The following is a 22673-nucleotide window of genomic DNA, read 5'->3' on the forward strand; positions in this document are numbered from 1 at the left end:
ATATATATATATATATATAATATTATATATTATATATGTAACAACACTACTGTACAGTCACATACCCAAGAAAATAGGATCAAAACAAATCCAGAGGTGATCGAAAAAACCCAATTAGAAGAGGAGACACCACACCATCTTTTACTTCTTGTTAATATTCTTGTACATGTTATCAATTACTGTCTGCAAAACCAAAACAAAACAAAAATATGAGGGTTTTTTTTAATTTATATGAAAGACGATATAAAAGATAAAAACACGAATCCTCACCATCGGTCTATTTTAATCCAACGGTTGTGAATAATAAGGGTGGTTACATTCGAATCTAAACCATCTATTTTTTAGATCCAACTGTTGATAAGGGTTCTCTTGTTCTTTTTTTCTTTTCTTTTTTTTGGGGAGGGGGGATCTTTTGAATTTCCCTCTAGGCTACTTAATGTGGAATCTGGCTGTTTGGTTGGTTTTTTATCAAGTCTTGTATGGAAGTTGTCCTTGTTGATTAATCTGTCTATAGACGGGAAATGTTTTTGTTTGGAAGAGTTTTCCACAGATGGAAGAAGCACGTTCTTTAATTAGGAGAGGCAGGTTTGGAAAAAACTTGGTTTTCTACATAAAGCTCTTCCCTAGAAGTTTACTGAATAAGCCACTTTCTATATAATTAAGGAGACACTACCAAACAGTCATGTATAACTGACCGAATAAGTTGCGAGTCCCATTAAGCTGCTAACAAACAAGTCCTAAATATAAGTCATGCCTTATAATTCATGTGTGGAGATTTTCACATACCTGGTAATATTTGAGCATTTGAGGCCTTTTCTTCTTGAATGTCGGGGTCAGAAGGTCACGCTCCATGTCGAAAGGGACGGGATCAAGGTGAACAGCTCTCACGAATTCAAAACCTTTTAACTGCAAGAAAATCGTTAGTGTGAAATATTGCATATATATAACATATATATATATATATATATATATATATATATATATATGTATAGATAAGGGTTAAGAAGGTAATTTAAGAAAATATTGAGATAAACCTTTTTCTCTTTTCCAACTCTAGTCAGCTCTCCAAGTATGTATTCCTTAATCTTCGGGTTTTCACATAAGGACTCGAAATCCCCGGAAATATTATGTGCTTCAGCATATTGTTCGACCGCTTGTTTATTTGGGTTGGCAATTGCAATAAGACAAGACTCGAAGCTATTCCCGTATATCCATACCTGAAATAGAAAGTGAACGTTCGTTTGGTAAGCTATAGGCTAAGCTTTCTGAAACGCCACTTCAAGTAACGTTTTAATATGCTCCAGGGTTTTTTTTCTTTCCAATTATGCCCTTTTAGGTAATTTTACATTATCATCTACCTTATCAGCTAGCATTCACCAACTATGACTAGTTTATCAGTTAGCGTATCAGCTAGTTTCCCAGACATACTCTTAACTGCTTGATTCATACTAACTTCATAATGTTGAGATCTCCACAATAATAACACTCGTGAGCATTAGCGGGACAAATTTTTCACCCCTAGTACCTTTGCTGATATGAAGAGTGCAAGATCCCACATTGGTTGGGGACGGAAAAAAGGTTGTCTTATAAGAGACAAGATACCTACTCTATCAGACGCATTTAAGACTGTGAGTCCAGGTGTGGAGCCTTGGGAAGTTACAAAAAGTCTCATAGCTACCAATTAAAAGAAGAAATATATGAACTAGTGCAAGGTTTCTACCATGGTTTTGAAAACTTCTCCAAGAAACATGTTCGCTTGTCAACTTACAAACTCTTCTATCATCTGTAACGGTTTAATTGGAAGGGGCATGTTTGAAAAAAACTTGGCTTTCTGCATAAATCTCCCCTCTAGAAGCTTAATGAATAAGCCACTCTCTATATCATTAAGCCACTACCAAACAGTCATTTATAGCTGACCGAATAAGTTGCGAGCCCCATTAAGCTGCTAATAAACTGGCCTTAATAGTCAAACACTTTGGTTGACTATTGGGACAGTAGGAGTAGAAGACAAATGCATAGTAAGCATACTAGGCCTGTCTCAAAAACATGAATCGACGATGGCAAACATATGTATTCATCAGCATATGATGTATATGGTATTGTTAGAATGCATACCGCATCAAGGTCGGAAACAAGTCCATAAACATTCTCCAGATTTTCAACTGCTACATATTCTCCTTGTGAGAGCTTGAAGATGTTTTTCTTACGGTCAATAATTTTCATGCTTCCATCTGGTTGCCACTCACCAATATCACCTGAAAGCATAATTTTGGTTTTAGAAGAAGAAAGTGTACCGAGAATAATAGTAAGACAGTTTTGGTCATTACCCAACTAAGGGTGTAAATGATGCGAGTTGAGCTCGAGTATCAGTATACTTGACTCTCGATAGCCATTTTTCAAGCTCGAACTCGACTCAAAAACTCGTGAGTAGTTAAAAACTAAACTCGAACTCGATTGCAATTTTTTAAACTCAAACTTGTTTGCTGCTCAAACCAATCTCAAACTCAAACTCGAACCAAGCTCGAATCAAGCTCATGTGTTGAATTTATGAAATTTTAGGGTCTTCTCTGATAAATTATAAAACTTAAAGGTGTTCTCTTAAACTTTATAAAACTCAAGAATGCACCTGAAATTTCATCATCAAAATGACAAAGTTAAAAATCTCAATCACCTCCCTCTTTTTCTGTAACACCTACTCACCCTTCCTTTAGTGTCTCTCTTCCAATATGGAACAACTTCACCGTTTAGTATCTCTTTTCCAAGGTGGGACCACTTCACCAACACTTTTTATTGTTTTTTAATAAAAATAATCAATTAATTTTTATAGTTGAAAAATGTATAATTTTGTTAAAACATCAAACAACATACGACATTTTTTGTTGGTAAGTTTATTAATAAATACATTATATTTTACAAAATATATAATAAAACTAATTATATTTTTAAAAAACCGAGTATCTCACGAGCTTTTTGAGTCTAGTATTGCGTAGCTCGACTAGACTTGTTAGTATGTCGAGTCGAGCTCGAGTTCAAGCGGAGCCTATTCGAGCTAAGAGTTGACCGAGCATTGACCGAGTCGATATCGAGTAGCTCGCGAGTTGTCTTGTATCGTTTACACCCCTAGGCCCAACGGTATTAGGGTTACCATAGATCCCAACCTTCATGGAGGAGGTCATGGGTAATAGCCTCACCAAAGGCAAGGAGTGTGTGTGTGAGTTCTGATGTATATAAATATTATATACTACCAAAAAGAACGATATTAAATCAAGGACCGTTCTGAAGGCATACCTGTATGGAACCAGCCATCGATTAAGACTTCTTTTGTAAGGTCCTCACGCTTGTAGTACCCTGAAAACAGAACATCCCCCCTTATACATATTTCTCCCTGTGGTTTGCTTGAAAGGGCGTCATAATTCATCTCAGGAACAGACTCCAAGCGAGCATCCAAATTTGGTACTGGAGGGCCCACTGTACCCACCATACTCATTTCATTTGGCAGCGAGACAAATGATCCAGCACAAGTTTCCGTCAGACCTACAGAAACATCACATGTTGTCGTAATTTCCACATCCACGTCATCGTATAGGATCATCCAGATAAAATGCTCAGTAGAATAGCAAAAATAATCAAGACAGGTAAATATATATGAAACAAAACAGAAGTTATAAGAAGTGAACCCCCAGGGATCCGGGGCTTAGTGCCACTTCATCTTCATGCTCTTATTCTATGATGAACATCGTTATCACACCCTCCATGCTTAACCAAATAACGTAAGTTTGTTCACTGACAAAATAATAGAACAGGGAAAGAACAAATCTGGTAAATTAGGGATAGCCTCCTTGGAGAACAACATCCAGGTTATCAGTAGATCCCAACCTCCTTGGAGGTCAAGGGTTCAGGCATCACCAAGTGTGAAGAATGTGTGTTGAGTTTTGCCGTAACCAAATGTGAAGAATGTGTGTGAGTTTTGCCGTATATAAATATTTATATACTTCAAATAAAAAAGATAGGGCCGTAGGTCCACTAGATCAAGATTTCCTATCATGACCTTAAACCATGGTTCTAAATAACTCGTTATATCACGCTATGGCGTCAAAGCTTGACTTCGCCTCCACATTAACCCAGGTGGCTCAACTCTAACACTTGCCTTTCATTATAACATGTTACGGCGCGTTGCGACGCTGTATGGCGCATTATTTTGCAAGGTGTTGGGTTTTTTAATATATAACTTGAGGGATAAATGATAATTATGCACAGGACCTAAGACTTAAATAAACATAAAAAGGGAACTTAAAAGACTAAAGCCCTAAATTGGTAAATGTTCTCGTAAATGAGTAGTAGAACACGAATTATTTGAAAAATGAAGAAAGTAGTGAGTAGAGATTCAAGAGATTTAATCATGATTATTGTATTCAGGATATCATTTTCTATATACTATATATATTTGGCATCAATGGTTCTTTCTTTTTTAGTTTTATTACTTTATATGAACTTAATTTGTTCTATGGTATTATTCAAACCACTAACACACACAAGTGTAAGTGCCGCCTCAGGGCACGCCTTCAAAAACGTTGTGTCTTCGCTGTAACTCGTAAGGCTTGAGGCTTGACCTCGCTGCCACGCCTCATGTCATTCAGAGCCTTGATCTTAACATAAAATGAACCCATCGTGATGCCATGAATAAAAAACAGCAAGCTACAACTTGTTCGTGATGATCTAGCATATAAAAACTTCAGAAGTACGTATCCTAAAAGGGGGAGTTACCATATCCTTGAAGGACGTGCGAGCATGCCACCACTTTCAGGTAACCTTCTACATGAGCAGCTAGTGGAGCAGCTCCAGATAAAATAATGCGTACATTCCCTCCTAGTCCCTGTTTTACCTGCAGAAATGAAATACATCAAGAGTCATGCCACCGTTATCACGTTAAAGGAATAACGCCGAAAAGGGTACAAAAGATGAGGAAGCTCCTTTAAGTAGATACCCCACCTTACTAAAGACAATTTTGTCACTTAATGGAGATGCCTCTGAATGTTTTTTCCCTCCCTTCATATTATGTAACTTGCTGCAGGAGTTAGGCATGCAGATCCAAATCAATAAGAGTAATACAAAACTTAAAGGCATTGCTACTTCTTCCTCAAACTAGATGAGCTTTGTCTTCGAAATTTACAAAGGAAAATGCTCAGTCAAGGATATGCCGAATGGAGGAAACTACTGTATTGTAAAGTGTATATCTCAGAAATACTGAAATCAGACACGGTGCATGACTGTTCAATGAGGGTGCATTTGGTACGCTAGACAGGACTAACAGAACAGGGATCATTGGTCCATGTTTGGCAAGAGTTTTATGTTGAACAAGGTGGAACATACCCCATGGAACAAGCTGAAACAGACTTATGTTTTAGTGTTTTACCAATATAACCTCAAAATAAAACCTAATTCATATCTAGAACATCAAATACGCTTCATCTTTACCTTTTATTCATTCTTTAAATTTTATTTATTATATTTTATGTTCTTTAAACTTTCACTTTACTGTCTCCAAAATATTATTTTTATACAATTTCTATATTTTGATTAATTTATATAATTTATTAGATATTAATAATAGAAAATAGTATAGAAAAGGTATAAAATAAAAATTGGAAACTACATAAACTTTTTATTTTGGTGTCATTTTAATCGTCTAGAAGAAAACTTTCTAATATATATATTTTGTCATAAAAAATATTTATCTTATTATATTTTAATAAATTAAATGATTAATCAGAATATATAAACAACTCATTAGGGGTAAATTGGTCCTTTTTATCAGTTCTGTCTTACCATATGCCAAATGGTTGTTTCTGTCTTGTTCTATCCAGTCGGGATGCCAAATGCACCATGGATGATTATTGCTTTTAATATTATAAATATAATTAGAAAATAGATGTTCCACGCAACAAAACAAAGCATTTGCAAAGGAAATTGATATTTAAGCTTAGTCCGGATAATAAGAAATACTTACTATGAATACGCAAGATTAAACAAGTTACGTTTGAGAAAACCCCCAGAAGATATTTTCTGTTGCAAACCTGACAAAAAAGAAAGAAATATTTACTAATAGCAAAATGCATAAACCATGTATACTATGCATACTATTGCACTTTGAAGAAAATTAACCAGCAAAAAGTGATTGCTTTTCTGAAACCATTATTCATCATGTACAAAGAGCTCTAAGTTTACATATAATATAATAGATTAACTCCCTCAAAGTTGAAGGGTACCAATAACTTCCGCCATGGTTTTAAGTTGATTTGGAGGTTGTCGGGCCATTCTGCTACTTTGGGCTATGGGGCGTTACAGGCTTACAGGCACTAGAGTCAGGTTCAGGGGAAAACCGCAAAAAGAATTGAGCAACACCTTGGTACCGTCCATTTGGACAGTATGCACATGTGCATACAAATAATTTGTAAGCAATTTGTTGGGTATGCACATGTGCATAGCATGCACACGTGCATAAAACCAAGAAACAACTTCAATTACATGTATGCATATGTGCATGCTGTCCAGATGAATGGTTACCAGGGTTCTCCTCACTTCTTTATTTTTTGGGGATTTTCCCTAACCTCCCTCTACAGCACTATTATATAACTTGAACTTCTCACAATTTTCGGTAAAAACAAGAATAACTCTAGATTAGTCAAAAGTATACATATTTTACTTCTCTTCCTATAAAATCTACCATTACAATCTAGAACTCTTGTCGATCAAAGAAAACAGGGAAAGAACAAGAAATAACATTAAAGAGAGTAAAATCTGGTTTAACATCATTAGAAAAAGAAAGAAATCAATGAAAAAAATTAAAAACCCAGTTCATGATTCACTTTCCATAAGAAGTCAGTCTACAAACAAATAATATACGAAGAAACCTTGCCACTCACAGCAAAATACCTGAATAAATCCTATCCAAAACTCGAGGAACAGCGCAGAAAATAGTAGGTTTCAGCTCCCCTATGTCTTCAATCAGCAATTTAACATCCTGTATATATAATCATCCAAATTATGATATGATACGTCTACTATAGAGTACAAAAAGTTCAGTATCTTACCCCACGCCAAAATCCTATAGAGGCCCCATGATTGATAAAACATTCTTCAATAACCCGATCAAATATATGTGCTAGAGGCAGAAATGAGAGATAGACATCGTGTGTATTCAGCTGAAATATTATCATTGACAAGTATGAGAAGAGCCTGGAAATTAGTAATCCCTTTTCACACACACATCAAAAAAGCTACCAACTTTATGTATCGTTTTCCAGCTACATTTTCCATTGAATGAAAGGGTGGGAACTCACTGATTCATTTGCACTCCCTAGCAGACGATGTACACCACCTATAAGAGTTACAATGCTGTTATTGGAAATCAGAACACCCTTAGGATCACCGGTTGTTCCGCTAGTGTACATTATTGTACAGATGTCACTTTTCTTCTTCACAGGCAAGTCAACATGTTTATCATCACCCTGCAAGTAGATAAAAGGCACAAAAATTAAATTTCAGTACTTATCACTCATCTGAAAACAGGAAGGTAATCAGTGAAAGAAAGGCCCAACAACACAAGGAAGTATTCACTCAACATCACATTAAGCATCTTCCTTGAAAATGGCATGGACACTCAAAATATTTAACTCTGATTGGCTCAATGAGCCCTTAAATTGATAGCAATTAGTGCAAAACATATCCTTCATGGTCTACCACAAAGCATATTTACAGCCACCCAACAGATAGCTCTTTACAGCCTCCTCTTCAGACCTCCGTTTTCCTTTATTTGTAAACCGAATATTATATGAAAATTTATCAGGACACTAATCAGCCTGCGTTCTTGCAGGGACTGAGATCAACGCCAACTTTTCATGCTTGCAGAGGTCAAAGTGTGTCCTACCTCCTAACAGTCATCCTATTGTCTGCCTATAAGGTAGTTTGGTCTTTGGGGGAAAACTTTTGGCACTTGAGGTCATCAAGGTTCTTGATGGTCTATAACATTTGTTCTTCATGGTTGCATTTACAACATTTTCATTTATAAATGCCTTCTAATTCATACCATAGTAGTTATTTGCTGCCATGGTTTCTAGTAAAAATAGAGCAGAGGACTGAAAATCCTCGTGTCACCAGTATTAGCAGCCACATAAAGAGCTATTTTATAGCTGACAAGAGCTGCCAAGGGGAGAACTATTAAAAAGCCATGGTTGGATTGGTGAAGCTGGCATGTAAGTTTCCACCAGGATGCTACGTCTGATGGGCACTGAGCAAGATAGTCGTAAAACAGAGTTTGCTAATAAACACGCTTTAACTTAATCAACAGTTTTCAGATGGTATTTCAGATAAAGGAACTATTTTCAAGAAGTTCATCTGAGAAACTTAGGCATGTTAATCAATGTTCAGTGGGAAACTGGGAAACGATGTTCTGCAAGATGAATCAGTCCAGCAGCCAGTAGGTATTGCTAATGTTTATGGACTAAGTGGAATCAGTCAAATCACAAAAATTACAACTCATCCAAAAGTCAAAATATAATTTCTTTCTGTCATTTTTCCCTCTGTCCACAAGGAAGAAACCCCTCAGGTTGGGACAAGCCTATGAGTACATGCATGGGACTTGGTCACATATTGCAAACATGAATTTAAGATTATGCACATAGGTATCATTATTGAAATGCATCATGTGGAAAAGTTTAGCATCATTCATTGGGTAACATGAGGTGCTTGGCTACAATGCCAAGCAGATCATATTAACAGGCATAAAGCTGGTTGGCATTTATTGGCATACTATCACCGTCATGCTTGGTCCTAACAAGAGCAAGTCAAAGCTCATAGCATATGGCTGAATGATTTCCAAGTTTGTTTGCAAATCAAATTAATTTGGTTGATAATTGGAGCTAGTTGATTTTTTTCTTCTTTCTAAAAGTATGTGCAATGACTTGACATCTTTTTGACTTTTGACATTGAGTTTTAATTTGTTTGCTAGCATTTATTTTCTTTCATCGTCAAGGTAAAGGTGGCTGTACTCTAGAACAACCCTAAATTGCTGCTGAAAATGGACATGGTTGTGTTGGTGACATACCATAAAAACATATATCAAATACTTTGGGAACAAAGATTGACTACTAGGGACCATTTAAGCATGAACTGATACTTTTAATGAAAGAATATTAAATGCTTGCCTATATCCATGGACTAGCAATTTATATAATAATGACCCAATAACTTTCTTAAGCAAATGTACTGTAGAATGTTAAAACTGACAAAAGTTCCACAAAACCGCTTTTGGCCACAAAGGAGTACCTTACTCATTGCTACAGTGATCGCTCTTAAAACAAGAATCCATATATATTAATAGAAATAATATAACATGACAAGAGTTGTAAAAAAGTACCAGTGACAAGAATTCATCCCATGAATATATTGCCAAACCAAGGCTTTCAGCTTGTTCTTTTAGTTCAGGAGTAACTTTCCCAAAGCTCACAATTGCTGACAGGAAGTACACATATTAGCATCTCTAAAATGCGTATCAATGTTCAAGAAATTAGGCATGAGAAGTAACTTACTTTTTAGATATTCTCCAGCGTTGGGGAATGTTTTTAGCACCTGAATGACCAACATAAATTAATTGATTCAACTGCAAACTTTGCAAGAGAGAAACACTTTCTATTCAAATGAGTCTGTTAACTCCGTTTTTATGGAACTACCGCCCAAGGAGTTGCCAACAGTTGACTTCAAAAGATTTTGCAACATATCTCATCATCCATAAAGCTACGCATAGCCCAAAACATGTTTATGATGCATAATTTTTAAGATGAGATTTAACGTGCTTCAGATAAAACCCAATTCAGACTTGATGACTGATTACCTCAGGGAGCTTTTTCTGTTCTACAAAAGCAAGTGTGACCTCAGCATGGCAAATAATGAATTCTATTGCATTAGCACCTATATGAAACAAAATATGGTAAAAGTAAAATATATATACTGGATGACAGTAAAAATAAAAAAGGACTGTACGAAATTACACATCTTTTAGCAATAAGATTGAGTACTTACCTAAGGTATCATATAAAGGCACACAGTACAACCCGTGAGCATTACATGCCTGCATTAAATTGTGAGTATTAGAACACTAGTCTATCAGGTTCAAAGAAAAACTAAACTAATTGACATCTAAAAACAGAATGGCGGTAATTATTACAAACATGGAAAGATTGGGAATGAATCTCAAAAAAAAAATCCCTGGACTATTTCTCAATCTGCACTCCTTGTCAGTAACGAAATATTTTTGGGCTTTGGGTCTAATTTTGACTACTTTGTTGCAATGCTATCACCAAATGAAGAGTAAAATATCAAAAGTGCACATTTTTATTTTATTTTGTATGTTTCTTACAAACTTGAACATGTAGCTGACTTTATGAACAGAAACCAAAATTGAAAATAAATAAAACTCATGTGTGTCCTAAAATAAACCAAAACCGCTTGCAAATCAAATTCCATCCCTGGAGAGAATAGCATGCAGCAGCGATCATGAATCTAGTCCATTCAGATCCAGTAATAATCACTCTCCTTTGATGTTGCTTGGTTCACAAAAGCATGATATACTCCAGGATTGTCAATCTAGTCATTGCTCGGTACACACGGTGCACGCAGATGCTGCTACCACATTCTATCACCATCATTGTTGTTTGAAAACTTAAACCCATATCGAAGCAGTGGTGTCATCAAGGTTTGTACAGGGACAATTTTGTAGTAGGATTTCATTTTTGTATAGTTTTGCCAATTGGGGTTTTTATTAGGATTTATTGATTGGAATTTTCGTACAGGAACCTTTTTGTTATTATCCTAATAGGTTTATCTTCCATTGACTTTGTCGATTTGTGCTCTTAGATCTTTTGGTGAGGGGTTTTGGGCTTTTTAATTTGTTTAGGGCCTATTTTGTTCATTATTGATGGTTTGTTGAATGAAGATTTTGATGTAGGTTTGTTTTTTGTTGATTATTGATGATGAATATTAGGATAATCTCAACTTGATGCACTAATGGCGATATGTTGATCCGAGGTTTATCATTATGGATGCATTAATGACTGTTGATTCTTGGTGATTAGGGTTTTGAAATGGTGAAAAAATATAATGTAGATAAGATGAACAGTAAGTGTTCTTATGTCTGGTTGTTTTGTGTGGGACAATGTTCTTGGTTCCGGGATTCTTTTTGTTTCAAGAAAGAAATAGGAGTGAAAATAATAAAAAAATCAATAAAACATGATTCACCTATTTATCCCACAATTAACGGAATCATTTAACATGTGTTAGCCAAAGGGACTTGATCGTTTACAAACTAGTCAAAATCAGACTTAAAGTGCAAGAAAATTTCTTAAGGGCTGAGGAGAACAAGTTGAGAAATAGTCCAGGGGCGATTTCTGTAATTCCCTCAAAAATTGGCTCTGAAATTTTGAATCAACAGGATGAAGATTTATTATTTCCTCCCCCAATCTCAACCAGCAACACAAAAAACTCAAACTGTAGAACCACCCATGAAATAAAAGAAATGGAAGGTGTGGCGGATGGATTAATACAACAGCTTAAAAATAGAGACTGCTATTATAGAAAACAACATAAAATGGTTTACTCAGGATATGATAGAAATGGTATATATTATTGTGCCATACTACTAACAGCTTAGAACAAGCAACCAAAAAGGACCACAAAAAATACTAAAGTACCTCCATGCTCATAACCCATTCTGCACAATTGGCACCATAGATCCCACACCGTCCTCCCTGCATCATCAATCAATTTTCATAAGCAATGATCAAACCGAAGTTGCACATAAGATTCAATTATGTTTTTCTCCTTCATTGTGACAGGTGATTAGGAAACCATAAAAAGAGAAGATGCTATCATGCTATATGATTGTCATCAGGAGATCACTCACTGGCTCAACACCGCATGCACGGATAGAATTTCCAAGCCGTATCACCTTGTCATATACTTGTTTGTAAGTCAACCATACATACTTTCCATGCTGTAGAATTAGTGAAATGCAGAAAAATATAGTCAAATAAAATCAAAGAGGAAAGGACGGATAATTAAAAAGTGAAGCGGCAAGCATAGCAGCCACCAGTATACCTTTCCATCCACAAATTCACGGGTACCAAGCATTGTATTATTGGGGTATTTCTCCACTGACAGGCTGTAACATAACCAAACAAACTTTTCAGAAGATGCAACAGCAGTAAAACAGAAATACAACTTTCTAACTAACCACCTTTTCCTACACTTCTGTTGGTTCACTACTACACGGTTGACCTCTGGAAGAAACATAATTTAAAAGACAGGTTGGTTTTTGATGATTTTTAGGAAACCGAGTTATGTACGAAAAATGGACCGAAGAGTTTGAACTGAGATTTTACATGGGCTCCTGAAGGATTGAGTTCATAATGCAGGGTCAGGTCTTCTAGTTGTTTCCAGTAAAAGGAAATTAGTCTAGTAAGCTTGTAAATTTTTTTCCAAGTATCTTGTCATTTATGAATTCAACTTCAAATACAAACGTAGTCTACATGCATTTGTGTTTTTAATGTAAATCTTCAAGTTTTATCAAATGCATTTCTTGGTGTTGAATATCTGTGCCAAGCACATGCTAGATTGGTGTTAAGATGATCATTGCAAATCACAAAATTTAGACTAAAAGCCTATCGCAAATTATCTTTATCATCACATGTTTTGCTATCAAGATATATTATAAAGAAAAAACAATCTATGAAAAACAAGTGGAATCAAGCAGGAAACGCTTCCATTTTACCACTTGTTACAAGGGAAATTGCTTTTGAGTATTTGCCATATATTTACTCTCAACTTCCAAAGTTAATGCATCTTAACCAATCGAACAAGCCTTTTTTCTTCAAACCAATGATTTTAAACAACCAGAATCTCATTGGACTATTCTTGCCTACCTAGCCAAGCACTGAAATCATTAATCTCATCATTGTTGCAGACATTGGAGCCTATGAATGAACTGTTTCCTTTTCTGAATCTTATATGTACTAGTTTATGCAGTGAAAACAAAAATGAACCCCTCTATTGCTAAATAAACCCCTTTCCAATTTCTCACTCCTCAAGATCAACCCCCCTCCTTTGACATTTATAGTGCACAATTGACCCGATTTGACCAAAAGAGGTTCGTTTAGCAACACCCAAAGATTTTTCAGCCAGATCAAAAGCAGATGGCGTGGATTCATGTGGACATGCATATTACAAACTTGGATTATCATCTCAACAAGATAATAATCATCTTAGACAACTTTAAAGCGTGAAGATCAACTGTTCTCAAATAAAATGAAAATTTATGAATTTTGTCTTTAGACTTGTAGCAAACAAGGTTTAACATAGAGACTAGTGTTCGCCCAAATCAATTTTTAATTTTAATGACCCAACTCTACTCTAGATCATCCACACACAAAAAAAGTCAAATCTTTAAGAGAGAGCCGCACACATCCCAAAACATAGGTACGATTGTACGAAGGAAATACTAAAACTTAAAACAAAACAAAAGTCAAACATGCTCCGAAATGTTCCTTATATCAAAACTACGAGAACAGAAGCGTGTAAAAACTAAAATTTATACGAAGACGTCAACTCGGTACACCAATCGCAGATTAATTATGCAAACTCAATTAAAGGAAAGTTGGATGATGAAATAGAACAGAAACCAGAGCAAATCTGCTCAAAGATTTAAGCTTAATAAACTCCGATTCCAGTTCCAAATCTCAATACCACTTCTAATCTTGCCATCCAAATCGAGATATGAAGCGGTTTTCACAATCCAAACAAGCAAAAACAGAAGTTACAGATCTAAGAAAACACTCACCGAAAAACATCCCAACAGGAATCTAAACCATCAATCGGAGCTGGAAAACCGTCTTTAGCAAACACACTACGGTAGACAGGTCCCATCGACGGCTTTCCATCTTTCGCCTCTATTGCCGGCTCAACCTCTACTATAAACTTCTTAGTCGCCATTTTCCGATCTCCGTTACCTGTATCTGTATATATCTATCTATGCAGTTTCACTGTGTAACTTGATGTAGTTGTATATATATCTTCCAAGTGTATATGTAGAGAGCCAGAGGCTGCTGGCGTTGAATGTAATATCGCCGGCGGAGAATGGAGAGATGACAGGGAGGTAGTAGGTGGCGATTGGTGGCGGAGGATTCCGATCCTTGTGTGTAACGCGGGCCTAACCATTGACTCGAACAAGAGTTATATATAACCTCTACTTTACCTTTGAATAGTATTTTATTTGAATTTTAAATTAAAAAAAAATGGAGCCAAAGACTTTTTATTATTTTGTAATAAAAAATAAGAATTAAAAATGTACATACAAGTAACTTGTAAACAATTTATCTGGTATGTATATTTATATAACATATATATCAGTATAAAAACTAAAAAACAACTTCAATTATTTATATGCACATATACATATCGTTCAGAAGTTTTTAAAATCAAACCATATTTAATAATACTAGAAGAGTACTCGTGCAATGCATCGAGATACATCCTGATTTCAATGTTTCATTTTATTCTTTATCTACATCGATATAATAAGGTTTTGTGTGGTTTTGAGAAAGCGATAATATTTTTATTTTTTAATAAAATATCGTAAAAATTTGAAAAAACTATATCGATATTAGTATCAAATTAATTATTTAAAAGTTTTTGTTTTTTGTAGTTTATTTAATTCAAATTTTTTATTATAATTTAATTTAACGTAACGAAGTAGTTTAATTTAGGTTTAATTATATAATTATTTATAAAAATAGTAATTAAGTATTCTGTTAAAACTTAATGATTATCCTGATTATATTTTAGATTTTTTTATATTTAGAATGAGATGTTTATCTGCAGTTAGTTATACAAATTCAAACATAAAGTTTTAATAATTATATTTACGCACAATTTACTTGTAATATTGATATTTAAGTAATATGCATCAATAAGCAGTACTTCATGCATTAAAAATGGTTTATAAAAGCTTTTGTCAAATGCTCTATAATATAGTATAGATTTTACAATTATTAATTTTATACGATAATTCGTGTGTTTAAATTTAATTTAAAAAAATATTATATTTAAAAAGCATGAATATCTGCGACCAGTTTATTTAACTTTCAGGTGAATTTTAATATACAGATATTTAAACACAACATGATCTATCTGTAGAAATTCAACCATTCAAAAAGTACAAAAAGCCGAGGAACCTTCCTTTGACATTAATCGACACATGCTGATGATTTATTAATTTGTGCGTAAATATGGAATTTAAATTGTTTTTTATTATTAATTTAATAAACCTGGTCGATTTTGTTTCCGATAATACGGAACTTTGTTTCTTGTGAAAAACGCAGAAACGGTTTTTTTTTACTCTTAAAATGACGTCGTTATGTTACAAGTCAGATACATAAAATGATAGCGACGTTTTCTTTCCTGAAAAATATATTTACCAGATATTGTGTCATAACAGTATTTTAAACTACGTCTTAAAATACCCCACAAATCTAACCTAACAAAATAGACGATGATGTCAGTTTGGCTTTTCAAGGTTCTCGTTAAGACATGTGAGCGATCAAAATATTTTACGTTTAGAATTTATTTCATGTTTTAAATATTCCGATACAATATTTTATGAAATTAAAATATTAATTTTTATTTTAAAATATACAATATTTATATAGAGCAAAATCTTAATATTAATAGCTTTGATTTAATTTATAGGTTTGTATTAATTTTATATGCAACCCATTATTATAATCAAATAAAAAAATAAGTTATTAATGTGTAACCGCAATAAATTTAATTAAAAATTAATATATGGAAATTAATATTTAGATTATCTCCACATATTCTCTATTTTGATGTGACAATAATAATTATTTTATTAAAATATTTAACATATTTAATAAAACTAGAAGGGTACTCGCAAAATGTATCGAGATATATCTCGATTTTAATGTTTCGTTTTATTCTGTCTTTGTAGATGTTTTAATACGATTTTTATGTGGTTTTGAGAAAAATATAATTTTTTTTTATTTTTGAATAAAATATAAATTTGAAAATATTATAACATTTCAAAAAACAAATATATCAATATTAATATCAAATTAACTATTTAAAAGTTCTAGTTTTTTTGTGTAATTTATTTAATTCAATATTTTATTATAATTTAATTTAGCTTCAATATGAAGTAGTTTATTTTAGATTTAATAATATGATTTTTTATAAGAATAATTATTAAGTATTCTGTTAGAACTTAATAATTATTTAATTATATTTTAGATTTTTTATAATTAAAATGAATTTTTTTATCTTCAGTTAGTTACACGAATTCAAACATGAAACTTTAATAAGTTGTAATTACACACAGTTTATTTATAATCTTGAATTTCAAGTAATATGCATCAATAAACGTTACTTAATGCACAAAAATTGGTTTTTAAGAATTTTTATCAGATATTATTTATATTACCTAAACATTTAATTTCAAATACTTGTATTAATAAAAATAATAAAATACCATTTCTCACTCCTAACAGCATCTATAACAAGTATGCTATATTTGTTTCCTCCAGATTTACAAATTTCTTCATTCTATCTCATTTTTTTCTCTAATTTAGAGGGTGTTCGGGATTGCTTATTTGAAACAACTTATATTTTTTCTACAAAAGTGGTTATCAACTTATTATAAGTTATAATTGTTTAACTTCTTCAAAATCTTCTTATTACCGGTTTGGCACCGGTATAAGTTGTTTATCCAAACACTCAAAAGTGCTTATTACCAGTACAACACTGAAATAAATCAATAAGTTGTTTTTGTAACCAATCCCAGACACCAACTAAAATATTGTATTTGGAGTTGAATGTAATTCTTTTTAGAGATTTTGAAGTTTGGTACTCTATTTTGTGAATATTATAACATAGTTGTTGAAAATGCTCCAAAAAAACCAGTTTTAGAAAATTCTACAAATTTAAAGAATTTTGCCTTTTATTTTTTATTTTCTCGATTTTAAAAAAGATTTAGAAAATATGTTGAAATAAAAAAAATCTCGAAGACATTTATTTTTTCCATATTAGAAAATTTATAATACATTAAAGATTATTCCAATATATATTAATAAATAATAATACATTAAAGATTATTCAAAATATATATTAATAAATAATAATTTTATTTTTTTTAAGTATTTAATATTTACATTTTGAGCACTTTTCAACTCTTTCCATCAATATATCCAAAATCAATTCATTTTCAAATAAACAAGACAAATTTACCAACTATATGTATCTAGCTTTTAAATATAAAACTGTACATGCTTTTTGAACAATTGTATATATATATATATATATATATTTAAGATTATTTGAGATCAGTCTGTTTTTGTGAGACCCATGAGACCACCTTTTTACACTTGAAACTTCATAGCAAAGTGATGTGAATGATCAGTTCTTTTATATTCACAGTGTTTTGGTTGGGTTCACGTGAGATCAGTTTGTTTTGGTAAGATCCGTGAAACACGATTTTTACACTTGAAACTTCACAGCAAAACACTATGAAGATTTAAAAAAAAGCCGAATCTTCACAGCAAAAATACTGTAAAGGTTACCTTCACAGTGTTTTGCTGTGAAGTTTCAAATATAAAAGTCGTGTCTTACGTGTTTTATGAAAACAGTCTTGTCTCACATGATACCAAATGTGATGGGTTAAAATTCAATAGATTTATGTGGATCTGATTCGATCCAACCATTCAATGGATGTTGGATTTTATTACCCCATCCAATTCAATTAACATTAAACATCTGATCCAATCCAGTCTAATAGATTACTGGATTGAATCAGTTTCGTTAATCGGATATTATTATGGGTTACTCATTACATCATACTGCATCCATCCGATATTTTGATACATTAATCAACCATTTCAACCAATTTATTCATATAATTTCTTAATTTATTAAAAACACTACGTATAAATAAGAACTAAAAAACAATATCATAACATATTGATAATTATATATGGTTACTAATTGGATGGGTAATTGAATGCTAATTGGATTTGATCAGTTCGTTTTATTGGATTTTAGACTGTCATCCAAATAATCGACCGATCCAATTTGGATGTTAAATTTTTATATATGATCTGACTCGATTATAATTAGATATCTGATTATGGTCAATCACTTCTAATTATCTCGATCGGTTTAAAATAGACCGGATGACTTTCTACACATCCCTACATGTTATAACCAGTTTATCAAAAAGAAGTCTTTAAATTATTTACTATGCCAAATACAACTTGTTGGTGATGTTAGGCATGACAACGAGACAGGGATGGGGGCGGGTTTCGTAATCCCCGGCCCCGGTTTTTAGTAACAGCCCCCGGCCCCGGATTTTAGTAACAGCTCCCTTGTCAAACCTCGGTTAAACCTCGTAAAGAATATCCGTTAGTTTGAGTCTATTGGGGATATACCCGGCCTCGACCCCAACCCTGGTTTGAGCAACAACCATCGACCCATGTTTTAGTCTACTGGGGATCGCCAATCCCAGGACTCAGGTTTTAGTCTACTGGGGATCGCCAATCCCAGGACCCGTTTTAGCGGGAAATCTCCGTCTCCGTTCGGGTCAGATGAACTGGGTTTTCCATCGGATCGGGACAAATCATCATACTTTAGGTGATGTTGTCATTAATATAATTAAAAAAATCTTTAATATGATAATAAATGTGTGACGGTTTCAACATGACACGCTTTTATTGGATTGAATTATTCAATAAGTCATTAAATTCTATTTGTCCCACCATAAATAAGTCAAATTAAGCCCTCTACTTTTCTAAAAGATGTAAAGTTTAAGTTTGGTCCCTAATGTTTGTAATTTTCAACGATTATCATTTCTAAACATTAAAAATTCAGATTTGGTTCATTACGTTTGTCAATTTCCAAGAGTTATGTCATTCTGTTTATTGGTCGTTAACCTTTTTCATTAAGTCCAATCAAATGAGGGATATTTTAGTCATTTCCTTTCATTACTGTTGTTTTAAAGAAATCTTCGTCTCCAAGACAAAATCGTTGCACAACATCTTCATGTCAATCCCCATCATGTCTCTGTCTTAATCCCCATCACAGTAAACACATCTCCAACACATCTCCATCTTCATCTACATCACGACAAGCATATCTGACACGTCTCCATCTTATTTCATCTTCAAACACAAAACCGAAATCATCTCAATCTCTGGTTTTCATCTACGAACACATAAACCAAAATAACCTCCATCACCTGTTTCATCTCGAAAACAAAGGTTATTTATCGCTCATCTAGGGTTCACGAGAGAGATGAAGAGGGCACTCGGATCTATCGACCACTGATGATGGGGTTGCAGAAGCTGAGTGATGGTGCTGCCATGGAGACAGAAAGAAGAAGGGATGGCCGATGATGTTTGAGAGGTTTACGTTCCCCCCCCCCCCCCAAATTGGCGAGGAATGATTTTTACCTAAATCTATTATAATGATCGATTAATTTTTAGAACCCAAACACCACTTTTCGTTCATGGTTGAAAGCAAACATGATCAATGATTATCGTTTCGATTGATTACCTTCTAATACCTCCAATCAAACACCCTGTTAGTTTTAATACGAAATTAAGAAAATACCGAAACGGCAAAAATAATCCTCATTTGATTGGACTTAACAGAAAAAGTTAACAATCGTTAGACAGATGGACCAAAACCGTCGAGAATTGACAAACGTGAAGGACCAAATCCGAGTTTTTAAAGTTTAAGGACGATATCCCTTGAAATTTACAAATATCAGGGACCAAAATTAAACTTTACTGTCTTTAAAATTACATATTTTAAAGAATAATTAGAATTAATGGGTTTAAAAATAAATAAAAATTAATTACAAAAATGGAGGACAAAAAGTTTGACCGCATTTGTTCGTAGCTTTCTTTTGGCTTTTGTTTTTGGATGTTCCGAGTTTCATAGAAGTTGTCTAAAGTTTAACAAATGTTGGTTTTTTGAATATTAAAATAGGAAAATTATATGAAAAAATAATGTACTTTAATCTGATTTTTATTTTGGGTAACATATTTTTATAACTTTCATTTTGTTATCTAAAATTTAGAATTTAAAACATTTAAGTATCTGGGTAACCTGTTAAAACATTAACTGGTTATCATGTTGACGTGGTTATCCGCGTACTTAAATGTTTAAAACTTTACATCTTTGATACCAAAATGAAAACTTTGAAAGTACGTTACCTAAAATATGAATTAAGTTAAATTACGTTACTTTTTCATGCAATTTGCCCACCACTTGTGAATACTAAAAAATTAGTTAAATTTATTTACATTGTATTCACAATATGGTTTATTTTTTGTGGATACTGAATTATACATGTATATGTCATGGAGATAGGAGGTGGCACAGAAAAAAAAAGTATATGTATTAAAGAAGCGTTTGTGATTGCTTATTTGAAACAACTTATGTTTTTTTATAAAAGTATTTATCAACTTATTATAAGTCAGAAAGGTTTAACTTATTCAGTAAACTTCTTATTACCGGTTTGGCACCGATATAAGTTGTTTATCCAAACACTCAAAAGTGTTTTTTACCGATGTCACGTTGGAATAAGTCAATAAGTTGTTTCTATAAGCAATCCAAACACCCCCTAAATATTATTTATCGTATATTTATTATAATTTTTTATTTGATTAAATCATTTTGACAAATCTGATAAAAAAAATTTGGAATTAAATAATTTTATTTTATTTTTTAAATCTTTTCTGGATGTTCATTTAAATCAGATTAAACACCGCTATGTTAACATGATATCAGTATATAAAAAATGTAACATATAACAGAATATGGTGTTAAGCACCTCAAAATAATCATATACTGATAAACATATAAACAGAAAATAACAGTACAATAAAACTGATACGCGAGATAAATACAGACTTGTATTATGTTAATTTATAATTTTAATAAAATATTATCATTTTTTAAATATGATGATAATTATTTCCAAAATATAAATAGGAACCTTCTATAATAATTAAATAAATAATTATAAATTTATAAATCATTTTCTTTGAGTAGACAATAATTTTCTTATGGTATGATACACATGTTCATGACCAAACTAATCTTTCACATATCAATTCAGTTGAAAAGGGCTAAAATGGTCAAATAAATATTGATTTGAAGATAATAATTAAATTATAAATTTAAATATTATAAGGGTACTTGTGTAATGCAGTGAGATATATTTTGATTTTAATGTTTCATTTTATTATTTATTTCGGTCGATGTTATAATATTGTTTTATGTGATTTTGAAAAAACGATGATGTTTTTATTTTAAAATCGTGGACCCATATGAGTGAATTAGCAAAACAGAAATTGTGAACCGATATCAGTTAAATCGGTGAAGGATACTCAACAAAATCGACTTCAAAGTCGTACATTCATATAGCAAATCGTGACGGAGACTCAGCAAAATCGACTTCAAATCAGTAAAGGAGACTCAACAAAATCGACATCAGATTAGTTAAGGAGACTCAGCAAAATCAACTTCGGATCAATGAAGAAGACTCAACAAAATCGATTTAAAAAATTGTCCATTCCTAAAGCAAAAATGGGAAAATTTATATAGCAGTTCGTACATTCAAAACCGTGAAGCATTCATATATCAAATCGTACACAAAATTGACTTCAAAATCGAAATGGTACACAAAATCGCAAGCAAAATCAACTTCATACTAGCAAAACCACAAGCAAAATCGACTTCACACTGGAAAAATCGTAGGTAAAATCGATTGGGAGACCATCCATACCAGATAGGGATGGTGATTTGCCCCGACCTGGTATGGGAACCCGGCTCACCCGACCCGAACGGGAACGAGGATTCCCTACTAAATTGGGTCTCGAGGCCGGGGATCCCCGGTAGACTCAAATCGGGGTCGGGGATCCCCTGTAGAATCAAACTAAAGGATATTCTTCATGGAGTTTGACCAGGAATTGATAGAGGTTTGACTGGGGACAAGATGTTAATCCCTGTACCTGCCGGGAACCGGGGGATGTTAATCCCACATTTAAGGGAATGCTTGAAATTCAATTCCATTACATGGGTAAGCCAGACGTTCAATCCAATTCCATTAGATTCCAGCGGAATCCGACAAATCAAACGCCCCCGAAGTATTCTCACATTTACGTAAATCAAGATATTCTCGTTTGAATCTTTCCTTGTGTATAAGAACCATTTTTTATATACTTTATTAAATTAAAATTAATTTTTTTAGTTATATGCAGCCGATTATATTTATCTATACTATATTATAAAGCATTTGTCAAAAACTCTTAAAAACTATTTTTTATGCATGAAGTATTGTTTATTGATGCATATTACTTAAAATTCAATATTACAAGTAAATTGTGCATAAATACAACTTACTAAAAGCTCTATATTTGAATTCGTATAACTAACTGCAGATAAACATAATCAAATAAAAGATAAACATCTCATTTTAAAATATAAAAAATCTAAAATATAATTAGAATAATTATTAAGTTATAACATAATACTTAATTATTAATTTA

The 22673-nt window shown here is 32.9% G+C and overlaps 1 protein-coding gene across 1 annotated transcript; it reads right to left on the reverse strand.

The window, feature by feature from the left end:
• Positions 1 to 14252, reverse strand: LOC112529203 (long chain acyl-CoA synthetase 4-like). The gene is made up of 19 exons (XM_025140337.1): positions 13889 to 14252; positions 12151 to 12214; positions 11957 to 12046; positions 11745 to 11801; positions 10078 to 10126; positions 9890 to 9966; positions 9588 to 9627; positions 9416 to 9510; positions 7341 to 7508; positions 7092 to 7202; positions 6934 to 7021; positions 6008 to 6074; positions 4990 to 5065; positions 4765 to 4882; positions 3289 to 3534; positions 2116 to 2255; positions 1035 to 1217; positions 787 to 906; positions 1 to 183 (listed from the first exon to the last, which is right to left on the reverse strand). Exons 1-19 carry the CDS (start codon positions 14038 to 14040, stop codon positions 142 to 144), a joined length of 1983 nt encoding a protein of 660 aa, XP_024996105.1. The 5' UTR covers positions 14041 to 14252; the 3' UTR covers positions 1 to 141.
• Between the last annotated feature and the right edge of the window lie 8421 nt (positions 14253 to 22673).

This window comes from Cynara cardunculus, assembly GCF_001531365.2.
Source record: "Cynara cardunculus var. scolymus isolate 2C chromosome LG 16, CcrdV1, whole genome shotgun sequence".
Taxonomy (NCBI): domain Eukaryota; kingdom Viridiplantae; phylum Streptophyta; class Magnoliopsida; order Asterales; family Asteraceae; genus Cynara; species Cynara cardunculus.

Bases quoted from the DNA above. Each gene is read 5' to 3' on its own strand.
- LOC112529203 (XM_025140337.1), bottom strand. From the start codon at position 14,040: ATGGCGACTAAGAAGTTTATAGTAGAGGTTGAGCCGGCAATAGAGGCG. The intron at 7,509-9,415 runs GTACTTTTTTAC...ATCTACTTGCAG, and splicing joins GGGATGAATTCTTGTCACTG to GGTGATGATAAACATGTTGA. The intron at 6,075-6,933 runs GTATTTTGCTGT...CTTTTTTGTCAG, and splicing joins TTTGGATAGGATTTATTCAG to GTTTGCAACAGAAAATATCT.